This window comes from Trachypithecus francoisi, unplaced genomic scaffold, assembly GCF_009764315.1.
Source record: "Trachypithecus francoisi isolate TF-2019V2 unplaced genomic scaffold, Tfra_2.0 Lachesis_group1, whole genome shotgun sequence".
Classification (NCBI taxonomy): Eukaryota; Metazoa; Chordata; class Mammalia; order Primates; family Cercopithecidae; genus Trachypithecus; species Trachypithecus francoisi.
This window is the reverse complement of record NW_022681454.1, coordinates 176,006,107-176,025,475: the sequence shown is the minus strand read 5'-3', so window position 1 is coordinate 176,025,475 and position 19,369 is coordinate 176,006,107. Positions and strand designations below refer to the sequence as shown.

Genomic DNA, 19,369 nt, shown 5'->3' with positions numbered 1-19,369 from the left:
GCCACAGCAACAGAGCAACAGAGTAAGACTCCACCTCCCATCCCCCCACAAAAAAAAAAATGGAAAAGGAAGCAACTGAAGATAAGAGAATGTAGAAAAAAATTAATGGAGCCAAGGATCCAGAGAAAGCAGAGGGAATGCCACACAGGGCCCAGGCAGAGGGGGCATCCCTGAACAGGAGAAGGGATGAAGGCATGTCTTTTTTGTTAAAGAAGAGAAAAACAGAGAACATGTTTGTTGACCTCTCATTTACTAATGAATTAGAAGACAGCATTGTCAGAAATGGAGGTGAACGCTGTTGTTACAAGAGATCAAAGTATTGGGATAGTAATTGATGAAACGAACATTTATTACGTGCCCAGGAGCTGAGCACTGGGAAGCCAATGCTGAACCAGAGAGAAGCTTTAACTATTCACATGAAAATCCCAACTCTGCAGGGAATGAAGTTTCAGCATGAGTATGAAACTGTCAAGAATGGGGCAGATGAAGGGGACCATGTGGAAAGAAAATCTTCAAGCCCGATGACAAAAGCCTCAAAGATGTAAGTGGGCATCCTTGAGGCTGCAGGTGGTAATGATGAAATCCCCATTTCCCTTCAGAGGAGGAGGAAATACTGAGTGAAGGTCAGCGGAGTGGGAAAAAGAGGCAGTGAAAATGCCATGCTGCCCAGGGGCCTCAGAGGCCAGATCTGAGGGGACATAGCAGGCTGGTCCCAAAGCCCCGTAATACAGTAATCCTACAACAAACGGGCAAACAGCAGCCTCTAGAGCTGCATGCCATCCCAGGCCCTTACTGTGTCCCTGCTCCAGGCTCTCTGGGTGGAGAGGAAGACCCCCCAGGCTGTGTCCATGGGGAACAGCACCACGAGGAACACCCTGCTAGATCCTGCCTTTCCCTGATCTCACGGGCTGTGGGGCCGGGCCTCGCAGGGAGAACTGCCTAGCTCTGATGGTAATCACCCACCTGCTCAAAGTGCACGCAAGACAACTCGAAGAAAAGTCAGGCATTTTCACTCTGAGATCAGCATGCTGATGACACACGGTCTACATCTCCCCTTTTATCTCTAATCCTGACACCACAGTTTCACAATTTATTCAGCATCTGAGGGGCCTAACAGGGGACTGGGATCAAAGGGAGCCAGAAAAAGATTAATCCCGATAAGACAGAGGTTATGATGATAGCCGGGAGAAAGCATTTAAAGAATGTGGTGAGCGCACTTCTGTGTCTCTGGTAGGAACATGTCTCTTTCCTACTTGCTCTGTCACTTCTGACATTCCGTTGATCTCAGCCGACGTCCATGACAAGACAAGCCCAACAAAAGCAGGCCTATTTATGGTTCCCAAACTCAGAGTCAGTGACAGACTAAATATGCTGTGACTCTCGCTCTGAAATATCCGGGTGGCTGTGGCTAACCAGGGTCTTCATAAATCACGAGTTTAAGGCAAGGGCCAATATCCACCTTTTTTCCCCATAGAAGTTCCCCCACTGCAGTCATCAGCAAAGCAAAAAATGCTGCTTGACTTTCCCCCCAGTTTCACTACTCTACAACTGTTATTACACTATTGTTTTTTTCCAGCCATTTTAATTAATGTTGTTTTGTGAAATTTCTTCCTGAATCTATTTCTCTGAGAAGTTTTAGAAAACCAATGTCAAATGATCGAGAATTAATTACCCTATTTTTACACTTTGAAAATAGCAAACTATTAATCAATTTTTGTTTCTTCTTTATAATCAGAGAGGTGTAATGATTTTTATTCCATTAAAGCTTTTTCACAATTATTTGGGATACAGTATTACTATAAGCAACAAACATTAGACATTATTTTCCTTCCTTCTCATTTCGTTTGAAGTATCCGTAATGGTATTTTCTCCCTACCCTGTCTCCGTCCCTATACAGTTTGAAATCTTTTCTAACTAGACCTCTTTCAAGAAGGAAACTCTATAAACTAAATCATTTTTTTCCTGCAAGATAAACTGAACTCTTGAAGAATCCACTTATTTGTATGACAATGTCAAAGTTTTTGCAACATGCTGAATGTTAGATTGTAGTATTTCAATTAGTTTCTTGCCAGCTTTTAGAAACTAACAAAATATATTTTACTAATAATGGAAAGAATTCAATAAATTAAGCAATGAAAGGAGCAGAAGCAATAGTTTCAATATTGTAAGAGACTATAATGAAGATTTTTGGCCTGGTGTGGTGGCTCATGCCTGTAATCCCAGCACTTTTGGGAGGCTGTGACGGGCGGATCATGTGAGGCCAAGAATTCGAGACCAGCCTGGCCAACATGGTGAAACCCCATCTCTACTAAAAATACAAAAAATTAGCCAGACATGGTGGCAGGTGCCTGTAATCCCAGCTACTCGAGAGGCTAAGACAGGAGAATCACTTGAACTCAGGAGGCGGAGGTTACAGTGAGCCGAGATCGTACCACTGCACTCCAGCCTGGGAGACAGAGCGAGATGCCATCTCAAAAAAAAAAAAAAAAAAAAAAAAAAAATATATATATATATATCTATGAAAATATATACACACACACATATATGTGTATATATATACACACACAAACACACACATACACACACAAAGATTTTTAAAGTCTGAGAATATTCTCAGGGAGATTTTATTTTTTTAAGAGCATTTATCTAGAAGAAAGAACTGTTCAAAAATTATAATATCAGTCCTTTATCTCTGCCTCTGTTTTCTCTTGCTTGTTTCTGACATAGACTCAGATGTTAGTATGAATGAATTACTGCAGTAGGTAAATGAATTAAAAAAGAGAGGAAGAAAAGTTATTGTGTTTGTATTTTCATAAAAGTTTTCATAATTTTCACAATACAGTCATCACCATTATCTAGAATTACCATAGTTAAAAGTTACAAAGGAAAAGATGATTCAGTCAGTAGGCACAGGCCAGCTCTTTACTGAGCACCGACAGTCAGGGCAACATTCCTTCACTTATTTATTCGCCCAATACATACTTACTGAGTGCTGCCTGCCCGTCACTGCCCCAGGTCCTAAGAGATTCATCTGGGAACAAAAAGGCTCTGCCCTAATAGAGCACCCCTGCTAGTGAAGGATTCCGATCCAAAGGGCGTGAACACAGGAATTTCAGAGGGTCATGAGGACACAGCAAAGGGCAGAGAAGCTGGTTGCATAGGGCAGGTTCCCCTGGGCGGTGCATTTGACCTGAGATCCAAAAGATGATAAGGAACCAGCCATGGGGGAAAACGCTCTGGTCAGAGAGAAGAAAAATGACGAAGGCCTTGGGGAAGGAATGAGCTTTATTTGTTCTATTCCTTAAAGTTCTTCCTGTATGACTCAGTTGTTGGAAAACTTTTGGGAAGTCATTTTGATAGACAGTTGCAGTATGGCTGGAGGAGGATCCAGGCTTCGGATGACCCCAGACTCCCATCCTGAGGCTAAAGCAGTCAAGACACAAGGAAGGGAAGGGCATTATTTATAAGATCCTGAGACTGTTCCTTCACCCCGACATTCATTCACTCCTTCATTTATTCACTGTCTCATCTTATTTAAAAGTAACCCTGTCACCCAAGCCAGCTGTGGTCTTAGTCTATGGAAAACAAAAAAGAACCCTATATATTTTGGTTGTGGTAGCTATCACTTCTAGGCATATTTGCCATTTCTTGGCCTAAATATCATAGGCTGGACCTGAAAATTTTCCAAAATTCCTTTGGGATTCTTTTACAGGTCCACAATCTCTTAGACGTATCCTAAAATCCAGAAAGCAGAAAGCTATAAAAACAGAGTGAAGAAAACATATTTGGTGACAAAAGTTAACCTGTACTGAATTATCCTCTTATTAATCTCCGTAAGTTTGAATATTCATGGTTATGGAAGAAATGTTAACGTGTTTAATTGCCAGGTACGGCCTCAGACTTCACTTTGTTGTGTAACAGACAATACGGCCACAATATTACTTTTCTAAGTAAGAACCCAAAAGATCCAGAATTCTGAATGAGTTTTGGCTAAAGGATGCTGTAAGAATCTCTGGACTTGAACTCCTGACCTCAAGTGATCTGCCCGCCTTGGCCTCCCAAAGTGCTGGGATTACAGGCATAGCCAGGCAGGATGGCGGGTGCCCGTAGTCCCAGCTACTTGGGAGGCTGAGGTGGGAGAACTGCTTGAACCCAGGAGGCAGAGGTTACAGTGAGCTGAGAAAGGGCCATTGTACCCCAGCCTAGGTGACAGAGCAAGACTCTGTTACAAAAAAAAAAAAAAAAAAAGAATCTCTGGGCTTAAAGGAATATAAATCATTCTGTTATAAAGATACATGCAGATGTATGTTTACTGCAGCACTATTCACAATAGCAAAGACATGGAATCAACCTAAATGCCCATCAATGACAGACTGGATAAAGAAAATGTGGTACATATACACCATGGAATACTACGCAGCCATAAAAAGGAACAAGATCACATCCTTTGCAGGAACATGGATGGAGCTGGATGCCACTATCCTCAGCAAACTAACACAGCAACAACAAACCAAATGCTGCATGCTCTCACTTATAAGTGAGAGCTGAACAAGAAGAACACATGGACACAAGGATTTTCAGGTCAGGAACAATACACATAGAGACTTGCTGGGGGAGGGCAGGGAGGACAGTATCAGGAAAAATAGTTAATGCATGCCAGGCTTAATACCTAGCTGATGGGTTGATAGGTGCAGCAAACCACCATGGCACACATTTATCTATGTAACGAACCTGCATGTCCTACACATGTATCCCCGCACTTAAAGTAAAATAAAAAGAATCTCTGAGCTTAACATTGCATACAGAATACACAGCGAATCTCAGTGGGGACTGCTACCACTTTATTTACAGCTATTAAAATTATATTGTTTCATGTTTCAAGGCTTATGCTTGTTCACAGATTCACATTCTTCTGAACCCTATGTTTTACTTCATCAAGAAAAGTTTCTTAATTCACATACCAGAGTGACATTGTTCAAATATTCTCACATACACATTATCTAACATACATTTTCCGTATAAATTTCCCATTAAATTATTTAATGTCTACACTGGGAAAAACAAGTTTGTATGATCCACTCTAAAATCACATGAAATAGAAGTAATTGCCCAGGGATGAGTATATCATGAAAGGAAATCAGGCGTTTCACACAGCTGAAGTAACTGTTTATAAGAATTAATGTCCATATTATGAATAGGCAGATGGTCTATTTAACCAAACATGTTCTAGTTTGTCATTTCTTATCAACCGCACTGATGCAGGAGTGATGAGAGTAACTGCAGGCAGATTTGCAGAAAGCTGTCTATCAGGAGGCATTCTTTAAACGTGTTATTTCAGAAGTATTAACTTCAGAAATATGATGTCTCATTCAGTGTAAAGCACAAAGCTCAGGATAATTATATATTACTTGTTTAGTTATCTTTAAACAACAGTCACACAATCTCAGGAAAGTTTTATTCTTGGGGAAAACAGTGTATAACATGCTGAAGTTTTGGGTCGGTTAAAGACTTGCGTTTCAAGGGACTCTGCTCTCCTTTCTTCCTTCACCACCCTCACAAACAATCCTTCCTTCAGACTTCTCAATGCAGTGAGCCAAGGCAGATGTGAATCTGGTCATGTCACTTGCCTGTATCAAACCTTTCAATGCTTCCCTTTGCCCTTGGGACAAAGTTCCCCTAAACAGTAAGCTCCAAGACAACAGGGGATTTTTTAGACTGCTTTGTTCACTGCTCTAGCCTCAGTGACTACAGCAGTGCTTACACATAGTAGGTGCCCAACAATTCTTTCCTAAATGGTTCACTGCATGAATGAACGCAAGCACAGATAAAGTTCCTACCTCCTTCCTAACACCAGGGTTTGTGCATCTCATTGGGTCAAGTGCCCAGCATGTTCGCTTGTGAGAGATGGCTCGTGTGAGTGTGCAGTAGGTACAGCTTGCTGTTTGCTCTCTGCTATTCTTACTCTAAATCTTGGAGCACACCGAGGCCAGTTTTGTTACTCTTTAGAAACTGCAGAATTTGTGCATGGAAGAGTCACAAGAGAACATCTGTCTTCACTAACACTGGAGACTTGCAGGCTACAGTCTTCCTGAAGAACCGCCGCCTAGGAAGGTAGATTTCTGCTGCAAGGTCCACATAAAGACCACGCCTAACCACGTCTATTTTGAGATATCTGAGATCACAGACTTGGAGAACATGTTTAACCTATTAATACTTTTTTCCTATGATGCCCATATGCTTTCAATCCAGAATCACTATTGTGCCCCCGAGGCATTTCAGAGCTATAAGCACAAGTGATTGGCATCCCAACAACAATGGTTCCTGCCCACAGGAATACTCAGAATATGAGGGCCATTGGCTTCCAGTGAAGTCAAAAGATGGCGGGGCAGGGTGGCGGAACACTGAGGAGTGGTTTTGTGTATTAGCCAGCGAAGTGCTTCATTGCCTCTATGTGCGTGCCCTGACTGACTCTGCTTTGATGATAGTGACCTCTTGGTACAATGTCCTTCCCGGGCCTGTTTTCCACGCACCCTTTAAGACGCAGCCCAGGCTCATTTCACCTCCTCCAGGGTGTCTCCCCATCCCATCTTCCTGCATAGCTTCTACTGTTTCCACAACATTCACTCTATCTCTATCAGCACTTATTAGACTGTGTTAAAATCTACCCGTGCTTGTCTCACTCACATTCTTTTTTTTTTTTTTTTTTTGAGACGGAGTCTCGCTCTGTCGCCCAGGCTGGAGTGCGGTGGCCGGATCTCAACTCACTGCAAGCTCCGCCTCCCGGGTTTACGCCATTCTCCTGCCTCAGCCTCCCGAGTAGCTGGGACTAAGGGCGCCCGCCACCTCGCCCGGCTAGTTTTTTGTATTTTTTAGTAGAGACGGGGTTTCACCGTGTTAGCCAGGATGGTCTCGATCTCCTGACCTCGTGATCCACCCGCCTCAGCCTCCCAAAGTGCTGGGATTACAGGCTTGAGCCACCGTGCCCGGCCAGAAAATGAGGCGTGCATTGGCCGGGAATCGAACCCGGGCCTCCCGCGTGGCAGGCGAGAATTCTACCACTGAACCACCAATGCTATTAGCACATGCACTCATATTCTTGAGAATAAAGACTGTGTTTTCTTCCTTTTTTTTTTTCTTTTCTTTTTTTTCTGAAAGGGAATCTTGCTCTGTCGCCCAGGCTGGAGTACAGTGTCGTGATCTCGGCTCACTGCAACCTCTGCCTCCTGGGTCCAAGTGATTGTCCTGCCTCAGCCTCCTGAGTAGCTGGGATTACAGGGGACTGCCACCAGGCCCAGCTAATTTTTGTATTTTAGTAGAGATGTCGTTTCACTATGTAGGTCAAGCTGGTCTTGAACTCCTGATCTCAAATGATCCACCCACCTCGGCCCCCCAAAGTGCTGGGATTACAAGTGTGAGCCACTGCACACGGCTGTGTTTTATTTCTATTTCTAACTGTAGCATTTAACACAGTATTTGGCACATAGTAGGTTTGTTGGTAAAAAGAATAAGTGAATACTCTTGCTGAATTTAGCTGCCAGGAAAATAATGACTAGCAGTGAGGTGTGGGGCAGGAGGTAGCACCGTGATGAAGGAGAGAACCGTGCTGTATAGGACTATTCCCTCAGAATGTAGGGGCCACTCACTCTGCGGGTGAACGAACTTCTGTGGATAGTAGGCGTGTATTCTCACCTCTAAGACAGAGGTTAGAGAGAGGGAGACTGACAATCCAAGGGTTGTTAACGTGGAAAGAACTGACAGGTGCTATGAAGGAGCCAGGCTTTCACAGTGAACTTGGGGATTTCTGCATTTGTCAGACACCCTAAACCTCTAAACCAGCTCTGCTCCTGTGGCTACTAAGGCTGATAAAGGAATCAACTACTCATGTCACAACTCCCCAAGTTGAAACACAGTAATAACAAAAATCAGATGCCTGAAAAGCTGGAAAAGCTGAATGGTGTAAAGAGTGACTTAACCAAGAGAAAACCATCCCAGATAGTTGGAGCAAAAGCCTATGCCTACATCCAAGAGAATCTGAGGGATTTCTACCAGATGTTGCCTATCTACAGTTTCCCGTGAAGTGAAGAGAACAGTCCCTTCTAAACTGATTCCTTTTTTGTTCAATGGAAAGAACTGGAAATATCTTGTTACATGGGACATTGTGCTTTGGTAAAAGAATTTACCCAAAGTTGGGAAGATGGTGCTGGAATATCTGCTTGACGATAAACTGTAACCGTGACCACGTGTCAAATATACAGCCAGAAAATAAATGAAATATATGCTAGAGAAAGAATCCAAACTTTTGTGAATTTTAAATGGCTTCCAGAATGTCCTCTTCCATAAGCAGCACACAATTTTGTAAGTGTATGATACTGCCAAAAAAAGTATTAAATGCAGGCAATCCAAAACTTATGAACAGGTTGCATTTCAGAACTTTGTTTTGAGGCAGTCTTGTAGGAATTCGGAATGCATATTTCCCACTGAAATTGTAGCATACGTCGGTCAGGTTCCCAAGTCAAATTAACCCCTAATGCACACACGGTGGTTTGCCTGGAAGGCCAGAAGCTGCCACCATGCAGAATAGTGCCAGTGTGGGATCATGTGTGGATGTCTATCTCGGATAGATGCCTGGAACTCTTACTTTCTCCTGTGAGAAACTAGTGGGAGGCATCCGGTAATTTCTGTCATTCCCTCGCCACTGTTTGGGGCTCTTCCACTGCGGTTTGGCTGAGCACGGAAGGTGGGAACATCTCTGGCTTCAGGTCCCTGGAGTAGCTTCTGGGCAATCTGGAGGCCTGGGGACCCCTCTCCAGTGCACTTCTGAGGCTGTCATGTCTACAAGAGTCTCCCCTTATCCTCAGTTTCACTTTTTGTGGTTTCAGTTACCCAAGGTCAACCATGGTCCAAAGACATTAAATGGAAAATTCCAGAAATAAAAAATCCGTTAAGTTTAAAGTTGCGTGCTGCTCTGAGTGGTGTGATGAAATCTCATGCTACCCTGCTCCATCGGGCCAGGAATGTGAATCCTCCTTTTGTCCGGCATATCCATGCCATATAAGCTACCCACCCATTACAGTACAGGAAAACACATGATGTATACAGGGTTTGGTACTATCCAGGGCTTCAGGCATCCACTGGAAGTCCTGGAACACATACCCCCAGAGAAGGGGGGAATTCGTGTATATATGTCTTTATTTTTTGGACAGAGTCTCGCTCTGTTGCCAGGCTGAAGTGCAGTGTCACGATCTCCGCTCACTGCAACCTCCAACTCCCAAGTTCAAGTGATTCTCCTGCCTCAGCCTCCCACCACGCCCAGCTAATTTTTGTATTTTTAGTAGAGACAAGGTTTCATCAGGTTGGCCAGGATGGTCTCCATCTCTTGACCTTGTGATCCACCCACCTTGGCCTCCCAAAGTGCTGGGATTACAGGCGTGAGCCAGCGTGTCTGGCGGTATATATGTCTTTAATGTCTGTACAATCAACAGCTTACTAGGTGTACATCATAGGTATAAAACAGACATTTTGCTAAAGTTCCCATATATCTGGTCTGATAACAGGGGTAGTAAGTGCTGCAGTATCTCTTCCCTTTCCTCCTTAATCTTTCTTCGGCTGCAATGAAGAAGAGGATTCTTTCTAGGACCAACACTGTGGCCAAGTGAGAAGTGAGAGTTATGGCCCTGAATAAAAGTGAAATCTGAGCTCTTTCAGCCAGAAGGACAGAGGAGTGAAGACATCAGTTCCCAGAATGAACATTTGTATATACGCTACCAAAAATTAATTTTCCCAAAGACCTCAAAACAAGATAAAACAAAACAGTTAGAGATGCCTATAGTATGGGGAATGGGACTCCTGAATTGGAAGTGTTTAATTGTACCTCTAGTTAGTAGGAAGTTTAGGCAAATGATTTTAAATGCATATCACAGGCACATACAAAAAATATGCAAACCAGGCAGGACTCCAGCCAACTTAATTTTACGTGCTTTCCAGCCATTATTTTCCCTTCTGCAGATTCATCTCACACCCAGATCTTTAGAAATGGCTGGTGGAGACGGCACGTCACTCTATAATTCTTTCGGAGTCTGCTGGTTCCCTAACCCCGGGTGCATCCCAGGCTCAGAATGTCAGGGATGTACAAGCATACCAGCTGTTCCAGGAGTCCAGCCTGGTACCAAGAGCACGATGTTGTTGGCAGCCATCAGCTGCATGTTACTGCTATTCTAGGAGAGGAGCCACTCCTGAAACAGCTGAGAGGACCTCATGGAGCGAGAGGCAGGAACATTCCTGCCCTGGGCATCACCCTTTGGCCAGAACCTTCTACTGCTGGCCAGGGTTCTCTGCACTTTTTAAGGTCATAAGCAGCTGCCCGTGAAATATAAACCTGAGCAAATGGGCACCGAGGCAGAGAGTTTAGTGTACTCAAGCAAGACTTATCACAAAGGTGGCTGGCCTATATTTAATACAGACATAATTATGCATGCTAGAAGAGGCTGTGGGCCAAAGATAAATACCTCTACGCGTTCCTTTTTTTCGTTCTCCTAGGGTTATCTAAGTTGACAATCAAAGCTAATCTGACTGAACTGCAGCTCCCAAGACCAGTACCTTTTGGTCTGGAAGGACTTGGTCAGAATGAATCAGGCACCCTCCTTGGGAATAGCTTAGATCCCCTCAAACGCTCAAAGACACCAAGAAAAACAAAAAAAGAGGATGGAGGTTGGGGAACTAGAATCAGAAAAACATTTCTGGAATTTTCTGGGAACAAAGATGTAGAACAAGAAAAATAGGAAGCTCTTCAGAGGTTTTCTGACCCTGGAACACAAGGAGGCCCCGGTAGTCAACCTTCCCCTCCCTCCAGCATAGAACAAGCTTGGGCCTGGGAGCTGGGAGCCACTGAGTGTTAGAAACCCTCAGGTCTGGCCCAGGAGAGACACTCGTTGGTCAGGAATATTATGAATCAGGGCTGCACCCACTCTGTTGCTGGGGAAACCTGCCTCTTTGTGTGCTGTAATTATGGGAGAAAAGGAGGTAGAGGTGGGAGATACATATATATTTTGAGAAACCATATTTAATATAGCTATTGTTTTCATAACACAAAATGTAAAAATTAAAGAATACAAACTCCAGAAAATAAAGCTCAGAAATATTTCCCCGTCTGATGGGGATAGGCGGGATGGGAAAGCCTTTGTTGAAGAAGGTGGGACACCCTGCTTTGCGTAGGAAGGGTGCAGATGGGGAGGTTAAAGCTGTGAATAAATAGAGGGATGCTCGGCACAGACCATCTTTCCTTCCTGGAACGCCAGCGCTATGACAGCAGTGACTGTCTGTTTTGGTCACTGCTCTATTGCAAGCACCTAGAAAACAGCTTGCAACACAGTAGGTATTCCAACAAATATTCTCCTAATCAAGAGGTTCACCAGGGTTCAGAAGGAAGCGCTACGAAGGATGGAGGAAACGTCACCTCCCCATCCTAGTGCACGTGCTGAGGAGCTAGAGGTAGGAAAGGACTCAGAAGCGTGGTCCCTGAGGTCTCTTCTGACTTAAGACTCGCTAGAATGTTCTGCGAGCCTAGGTGTGATGAGCCTGGTGGAAGACGTGTGCAGGGACACATTCTGCTTCATGAGGCTTCGCTTGGGGCTGGAGCTATGCCCTGAACAGTAGTTATTTAGAGATCAGGTACACTGTGTTCTTCATCTCAGTTTCCGGGAAGATTTTTTTTTTTTTTTTTAGTAGCATCAAGCAAACAGCGGACATGAAATTCTTCTGTCTGCTTATACCTAATTAATGTTCAGTGAGTCTCTGGCTATTTAAAATAGGGAAATAATGCATATTTATTCACATATGCTTTGAGATCTGTGGATAAAAATGCTGTAATACTACCAACCACAACGAATGCACATACTTTAAATATAATTATCAATTACCAGCTACCACCTGTTGAGATAACTAACGACAGCGCCTTTAAACACCATCCTTCCAAATTTTAGAATTGGAAACATTCTTCAATGTTATATACACTATATTCAACCAATTCATTAAGGAAATTCTTTGTTACTCTTATTATGACTTATGTTATCAGCAAGAGAAATGGAAATTAAGCTCTGTGAGTTACTAAAATGCCTGAGGACCTATAGTTGGGGTTTGATCTTACAAAGTCATCTTTCGAAACTCTTTTAAGACAGGCTTAATTATACACACACACACACACACACACACAGAGTCTAAGGATTGCTGCATTTTAAAAACAACATTTTGCTCTCTTGGTCAATCAAATGTTAAATGGTTAAAATGCATACCAAGTGAGATGCATTTTTATAAATACAAAGTCCCTAGTGCAAATCAGTTCATAAACCATGCATAAATAGAAGGTATTATGTTACTCTTTCCCCACTCGGGACCACAGATTGCAGCTAAAACCATAAGACTCTGCTTATAGATGAGCAATTATTACAGGGTTTTTATTCTTCAAAAGCTATTAACATTTTTATAGCATAAGCAAAGTTATTACAAACAACCTCTAAAATGTGAAGACCGATTTTCCTGAAACTCCTCCCAAGTCCTCGCCTCAACATAAGGCAGTATATTTGTTTACTGAAAAGAAAAAAAATAGTAAGTAGGTTAAAGCTGAAATGAAAATGCTGCTGGTGTAAAGTGAAGAAAGTTTAAATGAAATTCCATCGAGCTGTTCTCAACAGCATATTTTCTGAAGTGCAAGGAAACAAAATATAAAGCAAATATACTTGGGTGTTTAAGTCGTCATTAACACTATTAGAAACTTATTTACATGGGGCAGTCAGTGTCATCCACCAGCCCAACCTGGGTGTAGCTCGGTAGTGACTTCTGAGACATGCCCCATGACAGTAGGACTGCACAAAACTTCAGGCTTCTAAACCACAAAGGAAAAGATGTCGGTACCTTTGCACTGAAGTCTACAATAGCATTTTACACAGTCCTTTTAGTCATTATACAAAAATCCATCATTTTACAGAACGAAACAAAGACAGATATCCTACCATAATGCTAGGACTGAAGGATGAATTTCTGAAATCAGCTCCTGTCCCTCAAAAGCTTGATGGTTCATCCTAAAAAAATAACTGTGAGTATAAAAATACATTTTCTGCGCATTCTTAACGAACTTTCTTGACGCCATGTTGTCACGAAATGAAGAGACACCTGATAACTAGATAATTTATCTATGTAAGACACCAATTAGCAGTGACAAGACTGACTTCATGTGTCATGCTCCTCTTTGAACTGGGAGACCCTAGCATGAAGCTTGAAGAGGCACCAGGAGAGAAATCAATAGGGTGGGATGTGAAGGGAAATACCTATTTTTAAAGACTCAGTTGTCCAGTTTCCAACATGCAACCTTGGAGTTGCAAATTTTAGAGCTGGGAGGGACTGTGTGTGTGTATACACACACACACACACACACACACACACACACACACATACACACATACACTCTATATATACACACACATATATATATGCACACACATACATACATATATACACACATATATACACACACATTACATTGTATATATTTAAGGCATATAACATGATGTTATGAGACACATATAGATAGTAAAATGGTTACTATAGAGAAGCTAATTAAAGTATCCATCATCTCACAGTTAGTCTTTTATTTTGTGGCAAGAGCAGCTAAAATATACTCACTTAGCAAAAATCCCCAATACAATACAACATTATTAACTGTGGTCCTCAGATTGTACATTAGATCTCCAGACTGTTCATCCTACATATGTGCTACTTTGTATCCTTAGACCCACATCTCTCCATTTCCTCCTCCTGCCCCAACCCACTCCTGGTTACCCCTATTTTATTCTCGCTCTCTGTATATCTGACTTAAAAAACATTCCAAATGTAAGGGAGGTCAGGCAACAGCATAAGTTCACTTTCGTTTTATTGGTAAGACACGTAAATGCAGTGCTGAAACATCAAGTGACTTGCTCCAAGTCAGCGGGTCCCCCTCTGCCGCTCCATCCATTCTTATGAAATACTGAGATAGTCACCTTATCTTTAGTATGGGTTCCTTTAAAGGAAATTTCAACAGCCCTCAACCTCAGGGCTAATGTAACAAGAAAAAGGAGATTTTAAAGTGTTGAAAAGGAATTTTCCACTGGGACAGGAGTGGTTTGGATGCATAACTATTTTCTTCTTTGCCCCGAAGCCACTGAAAAAAGGAATATTTTGAAATGACAACGAGGTTGAAAAGGAAAAAAAAAAGCCCTGCACATCCACATGGAGAAAAAAAATTAGACTAAAGCTAGGCTTCTTAGTAGCTAGTTTCATTGCTTCTCACTCATAGACTGTATACCATGTGCTGAGAGTAAAAGCTGGAGAGCTCACTGACGCCTACGGTTTGGGAAAGATCACAGAACTCTCAGTATGTGGCTAATCATGGCCATGCAGTCATTCCACCGACAGTGGACACTGGCCAATAAGAGGTAATCATGGAATCAGGGACCGGCTTGAGGCCTTGAATACCCCGGCACTGGACCCAGGAAGTCACAGGGATCCTATGGCTACATGACTGTGGGTGAAGCTCCAGGGTCCAGGACAATGTGGACCTCCACTTAAGCACTGGGGAGGAACAGCTCTGAGAAATCAATGGGGAAGCCAGGCAAACAGGACTTGCACCGTCCACTCTCTGAGGTCACTGGACAGAAACCAAGCTTATCAAATGCAGAGTGTGAAACTTGAAAGAAAAAGCCATCATGCCTTGATTCCATGGAAAGGAGTGTCTACTGCTTGAGCTGTCTTACATAGTAACTGAATTTACAAATTCAAAGAGATAGAGGTTGCTGGATGATAAAAGGAGAGCAGCAGCAGGAGTTATGGCAGAAAGGATGAGTTAAGACAGAGAGCTTTAAACTGCGATTAAGTAACTGCAGGAAGATCCTGGGCACTGTTGCAGCTCTAACACTTTTCAGAGATGCATGGTGACCAAAGACCATACCCAGTCACACTATATGGACGGGTCAGGTGAGTATCTTAGTATTTCATGAGAATAGGTGGAGCGGCAGAGAGGGACTAGGAGCAAGTCACTTTACGTTTCAGCACTGCATTTACATGTCTTACCAATAAAATGAAAGTGAACTTATGCTATTGCATGACCTCCCTGGGAGTCGTGACTGGGCATGGTCCTTGCTGTAGATAGAGCAGAGCAGCATCGGGCCAAGGCGGAGAGAGGCTCTGCTCCAGAGAAAAGGCTGGAGACTCAGCCACTCCATCCTGTAGACACCAAGAGGAGTTTGATGATTTTCATAATTCACAGCTGCATTTTATATAATGCAGTTACTTACATATATATACGCTCATCATCAGCTTGATTCTAGTTTATTTTAGTGTTATTTTAGTTTTTCTCAATTAATATCTTTATTCGTGATGAACCAAGTTAAAGAAGCCTATTTGGGCATTGTTGAAATAGAAACTCATTACATTCCATTAGTCATCTTTATGGTCCAATTTTGGTGCCCAGATTGAGGCAATCAAGAATAAATAGATTCCTTGCCCTTGGACTCCTGTCTCCTTCAAGGGCTAGCTCTGCAAGCGTTCATTTCCTCCTTCGCGCAGTCTCCTGGGAATCCAGCCTCTTCTTTTTCTTTCTTTCCTTTAATGGGCTGTCACTTTCTCTACTTCTCCAATTTCCTTTCTCTCAGCCTGGCTAAGGAGTAGGACACCCCACCCAGCTTTGCTTTCTTTGCTGTGCCTGAAAATAGGCACACAGGTCTTTTCCATTTACAGATGAAAATCTCCAACAAGCAAATGAATGGAATAAGAAAACTCACAAACAGGGAACAGTGATCAACGTTCTAGCTATATTATAAAATACTCAGGGTAATCGTCCTTGGTCTGTATTTCCTGATGGTTTCTTACTTGGATGATATTTCAAGGTCTCCACTAAAAGGTGCCTGTTGCTGAGCTGAGCTGCTTAGGGCTATGATAGTGGATTAAAAAGCTGCCACTGCTGCTACATTGGATCAAATTCTGAGCCCCGTAAGACCCTGGTCTAACCTTCACTCCAAGCATGGCCCACTGCTTTGTTAGACTCCAGGCTGTCTTAGATAAGAAAGCCACTTTCTTCCCTGACTCCTGAAGCTTTTTCCTTTGGGCTGCAAGCAGCTCTTCGTTGACTTTGCAGGCGTCTCCCATGTCCCTGGTTGGCCCTTTGAAATCTCACCATTATCTGCAGTTCCTCTTTTCCTCAAGGAACCTCAAGGCTCCTCCCCTGGGCCTCAGATCATTTTGTGTTCATCTCCCGCTGTGGTCAGTCACTTTCCTGTGGTTCCAGCCCTAGGAGGTCCTAACCATTCCACAGGCCACAACCCCAGTTTCCTATGTACCACAGAATTCACCACTGAAAAGTTCAGGTGCCAGGTAATAGGCTCTGTTTTGCCTTGGACTGTGCAAACGTCGGGGCCACTCCCGTTTGAAAGCAAAATCCCTAAGGGCCCCAGGCCTCCAGCTAACATCCCAGCATCCAGAGACCAAGCTCCAACTCATCTCTCCAGATCACTGATATTTTCTATGTTTAGATGAATCCTGATAAGATGTCTTCTCAGGGATGACTGTGAAACTTAACTGCTAGATGTATCCTGAGACCCAAAACAACAGTAACTGCTGCCATGTATTGAGTGTGTTGAGTGCTCAAACCTGTTACAACAGGCACTGGCTACATGCTTTTCAGAGTCTGTTTCAGTTAATCCACAAAAGAAACCTATCAGAGGAGTATTTTCAACACCACCTACTGGTGAAAAAAAGCCAGGATAGTGGGTGAAATAACTTGCCATGGTCTCAAAACTAGTAAAGATGTCTGACTGAGCCCAGCGCGGTGGCTCATGCCTGTCATCTCAGCACTTTGGGAAGCCAAGGTGGGCCGATCACGAGGTCCGGAGTTCAAGATCAGCCTGACCAACATGGTGAAACCCCATCTCTAAAAATACAAAAATTAGCCAGGTGTGGCGGCGTATGCCTGCAATCCCAGCTACTCTGGAGGCTGAGGCAGAATTGCTTGAACCCGGGAGGCGGAGTTTACAGTGAGCCAAAATCGCACCACTGCACTGCAGCCAGGGTGACACAGCGAGACTCTGTCTCCAAAAAAAAAAAAAAAATGTCTGATTGAAAAGCTCATGTTTTCAACCTGCGTGCTCCATTGCCTTACTGCAGAAATAAATAAGCTTGGCATGACAGAGCCCATTACGGGCTGTGCACACTTCCTCTAACAATCCTCTCCCTGCCTCACCTGGGGCCAGACTGCGGTTTGTTTTTATGTCCAATTTTGCAATGCAAAAATAAGTTAAATATATGTTTTAAATAAAAATAATTTTGAAATTTAAGAAAGATTTCTGTAAAATTCAGTTTATACAATTTTCGCCTTTGAAAGCAGAGGATTATTGCACTGGGAGGATTACCTTTGATAGAGTCGGCTAGGCTACAAGGTACACAAACAACTGTTACACAATTCATGCCAGGAAAAGAATTTTCTTCCATTTGAGAATTCCAGCCAGAAATATAGGGCCTAGCTACTCTCCCTGGTAAAATTAGCAAAGCCAGGATTTCCTTTTCCATACGTCGTCTAATTTTGTCACTTTTATTCTTATTCAGGAGACTGTACAGCAAGAATAAGAACGGATACACTAATTAAAGGACCTCATGTGTCTATCAGAAATAAAAATCTTGAGAACTGACTGCCTCATTTTTTAATTAAAATATTAAGGAAATTTATCCAAAGATACTTAAAATCTTTTAGAAAGCAGTTTGATTTATGACTCGATAATATATATTGCGGGGTACATAAAATAAGCCACACCATAACCATTTTTCAGAAATTCAAGTTTTGGATTCTGAAAGATGATAATCTTGGAAGGACGTTTTCACCATCTTTCTTCCATTGCCTCTGGTCAAATACAGTCACAACAGATCACTTTAATTGGGCTGAAACGATCTGCTGGACAGTCCACTGCTTTTATTAACACATGGAGGGCAATCCCTTAGCTGCCAAGTGGTAGATTATAAGTACTAATAATTTAGCAGTCAATTCCATTCCTTTTTTTTTTTTTTGTCAATCTATCTCCATTTGTGGCAGTGTTCTATGATTATATTCATAAACACAAATGCCCAGACACACACACTCAATATTATAGAAACACCTAGTGCAAAGGTCAACTATGAAGATTTATTCATGGCACTGAATGTCTCTGAGCCTCAGTTTTCTTATTTACATAAAGGAGATAATACTGTCTTCTTCAAAGGGCTTTTCATTTTTAGGGGCAAATGAGGTCATATTAGGTGTGTTAAAGCATGATATAAACTGTAAGGTGTAAGCATGTAATCAAACAAATACATTTATTAATATTATTATCAACTGATTTCACTGCTGCTTTCTAAGCCAGCATAGGCCGAATGGTTCTTGTCCCTTTTAGCAAACGGTAGAACCCCCCACCATAAAAAACATTATTAAACATTATTAAAAGTGGTATATAATTTTGAAATCTCTAACATTTTTGTTGTATATTAAATCCAGTACTGATTTTACATATACATTGTCTTTCTTGCCCAAATCAATTCTGGGGAGAAAAAATGTGATTGACTGCAGCAGATGAGGTAGGAGTAGACAAATATATATTTATGCAAGAGAAGGGATATGAATGATGATTAACTTGTTTTTACCAAAACAAGGAAAGTAAGGAAGGTATTATATTCTTTCCATCTCATTTTCCCCTACCATAGTTTCTTCTTTTTCTTTCTTCTCTTTCTCGCATTCTTATTGACAAGTGCTGAACGCATGAAAAGAGTGCTCAGAATGTCAAAACCTGCTTCCTATTTGTGGAGACCTAGACCAGAGACTGTTTTTGTTAAACCAGTCAGGTGAGGTTCGGAAGATAAACCATGCTTGACTCTCTCCAAAGGAAGGATGGATTCAGAGGCTCTCTTAGGGACGAGCTTGCGTTACAACGGGATAGGACAAGAGAAAGCCTCTTAACTGTGACTGGAAGCAAACTCAGATTCATGCTTCATTTCAGGAACTTTCTCTGGAGCAGACAAACAATTGCAGAAGGCCCTCCTCCCATCCCACTGTAAATTAAAATGTACTACTAAAAAAGAATAAATCACTAAAAGTTAGACAGAAAAACGGAAAAAGAAGAAAGAAGAGAGGTTCTGAATAAATGTAAAATATATAACCTGGCCCTGAAATGGAAAGCTATCTCACGATGATGCCTGATTTCTTGTTTTCTCTTCAGAGGAAAGAAAACCACTTTGCAACGATAAACGACTAACCAAGGTACAATACTATCTCCCGTACTCTGTGTTCATGATGTGCATTCACACATTTCCTCCTATATTTTCA

The 19,369-nt window shown here is 42.4% G+C and overlaps 2 protein-coding genes and 1 non-coding gene across 3 annotated transcripts in view; all 3 read right to left on the bottom strand.

The window, feature by feature from the left end:
* The window catches only part of LOC117086170 (teneurin-3-like), a 207,429-nt gene that overhangs the window by 108,478 nt on the left and 79,582 nt on the right, over positions 1–19,369 (bottom strand). The gene's annotated exons all lie outside the window — the stretch shown is intronic.
* Positions 3,279–19,369, bottom strand: part of LOC117086169 (translation initiation factor IF-2-like) — a 95,597-nt gene continuing 79,506 nt past the window's right edge. The window contains exon 2 of the mRNA XM_033215752.1: positions 3,279–3,423. Coding sequence (XP_033071643.1) covers positions 3,323–3,423 — 101 coding nt within the window. The 3' untranslated portion in view covers positions 3,279–3,322. The remainder of the gene's footprint in view (positions 3,424–19,369) is intronic.
* TRNAG-GCC lies at positions 7,003–7,073 on the bottom strand. The gene has a single exon. It is a non-coding gene; the product is annotated as a tRNA-Gly (tRNA).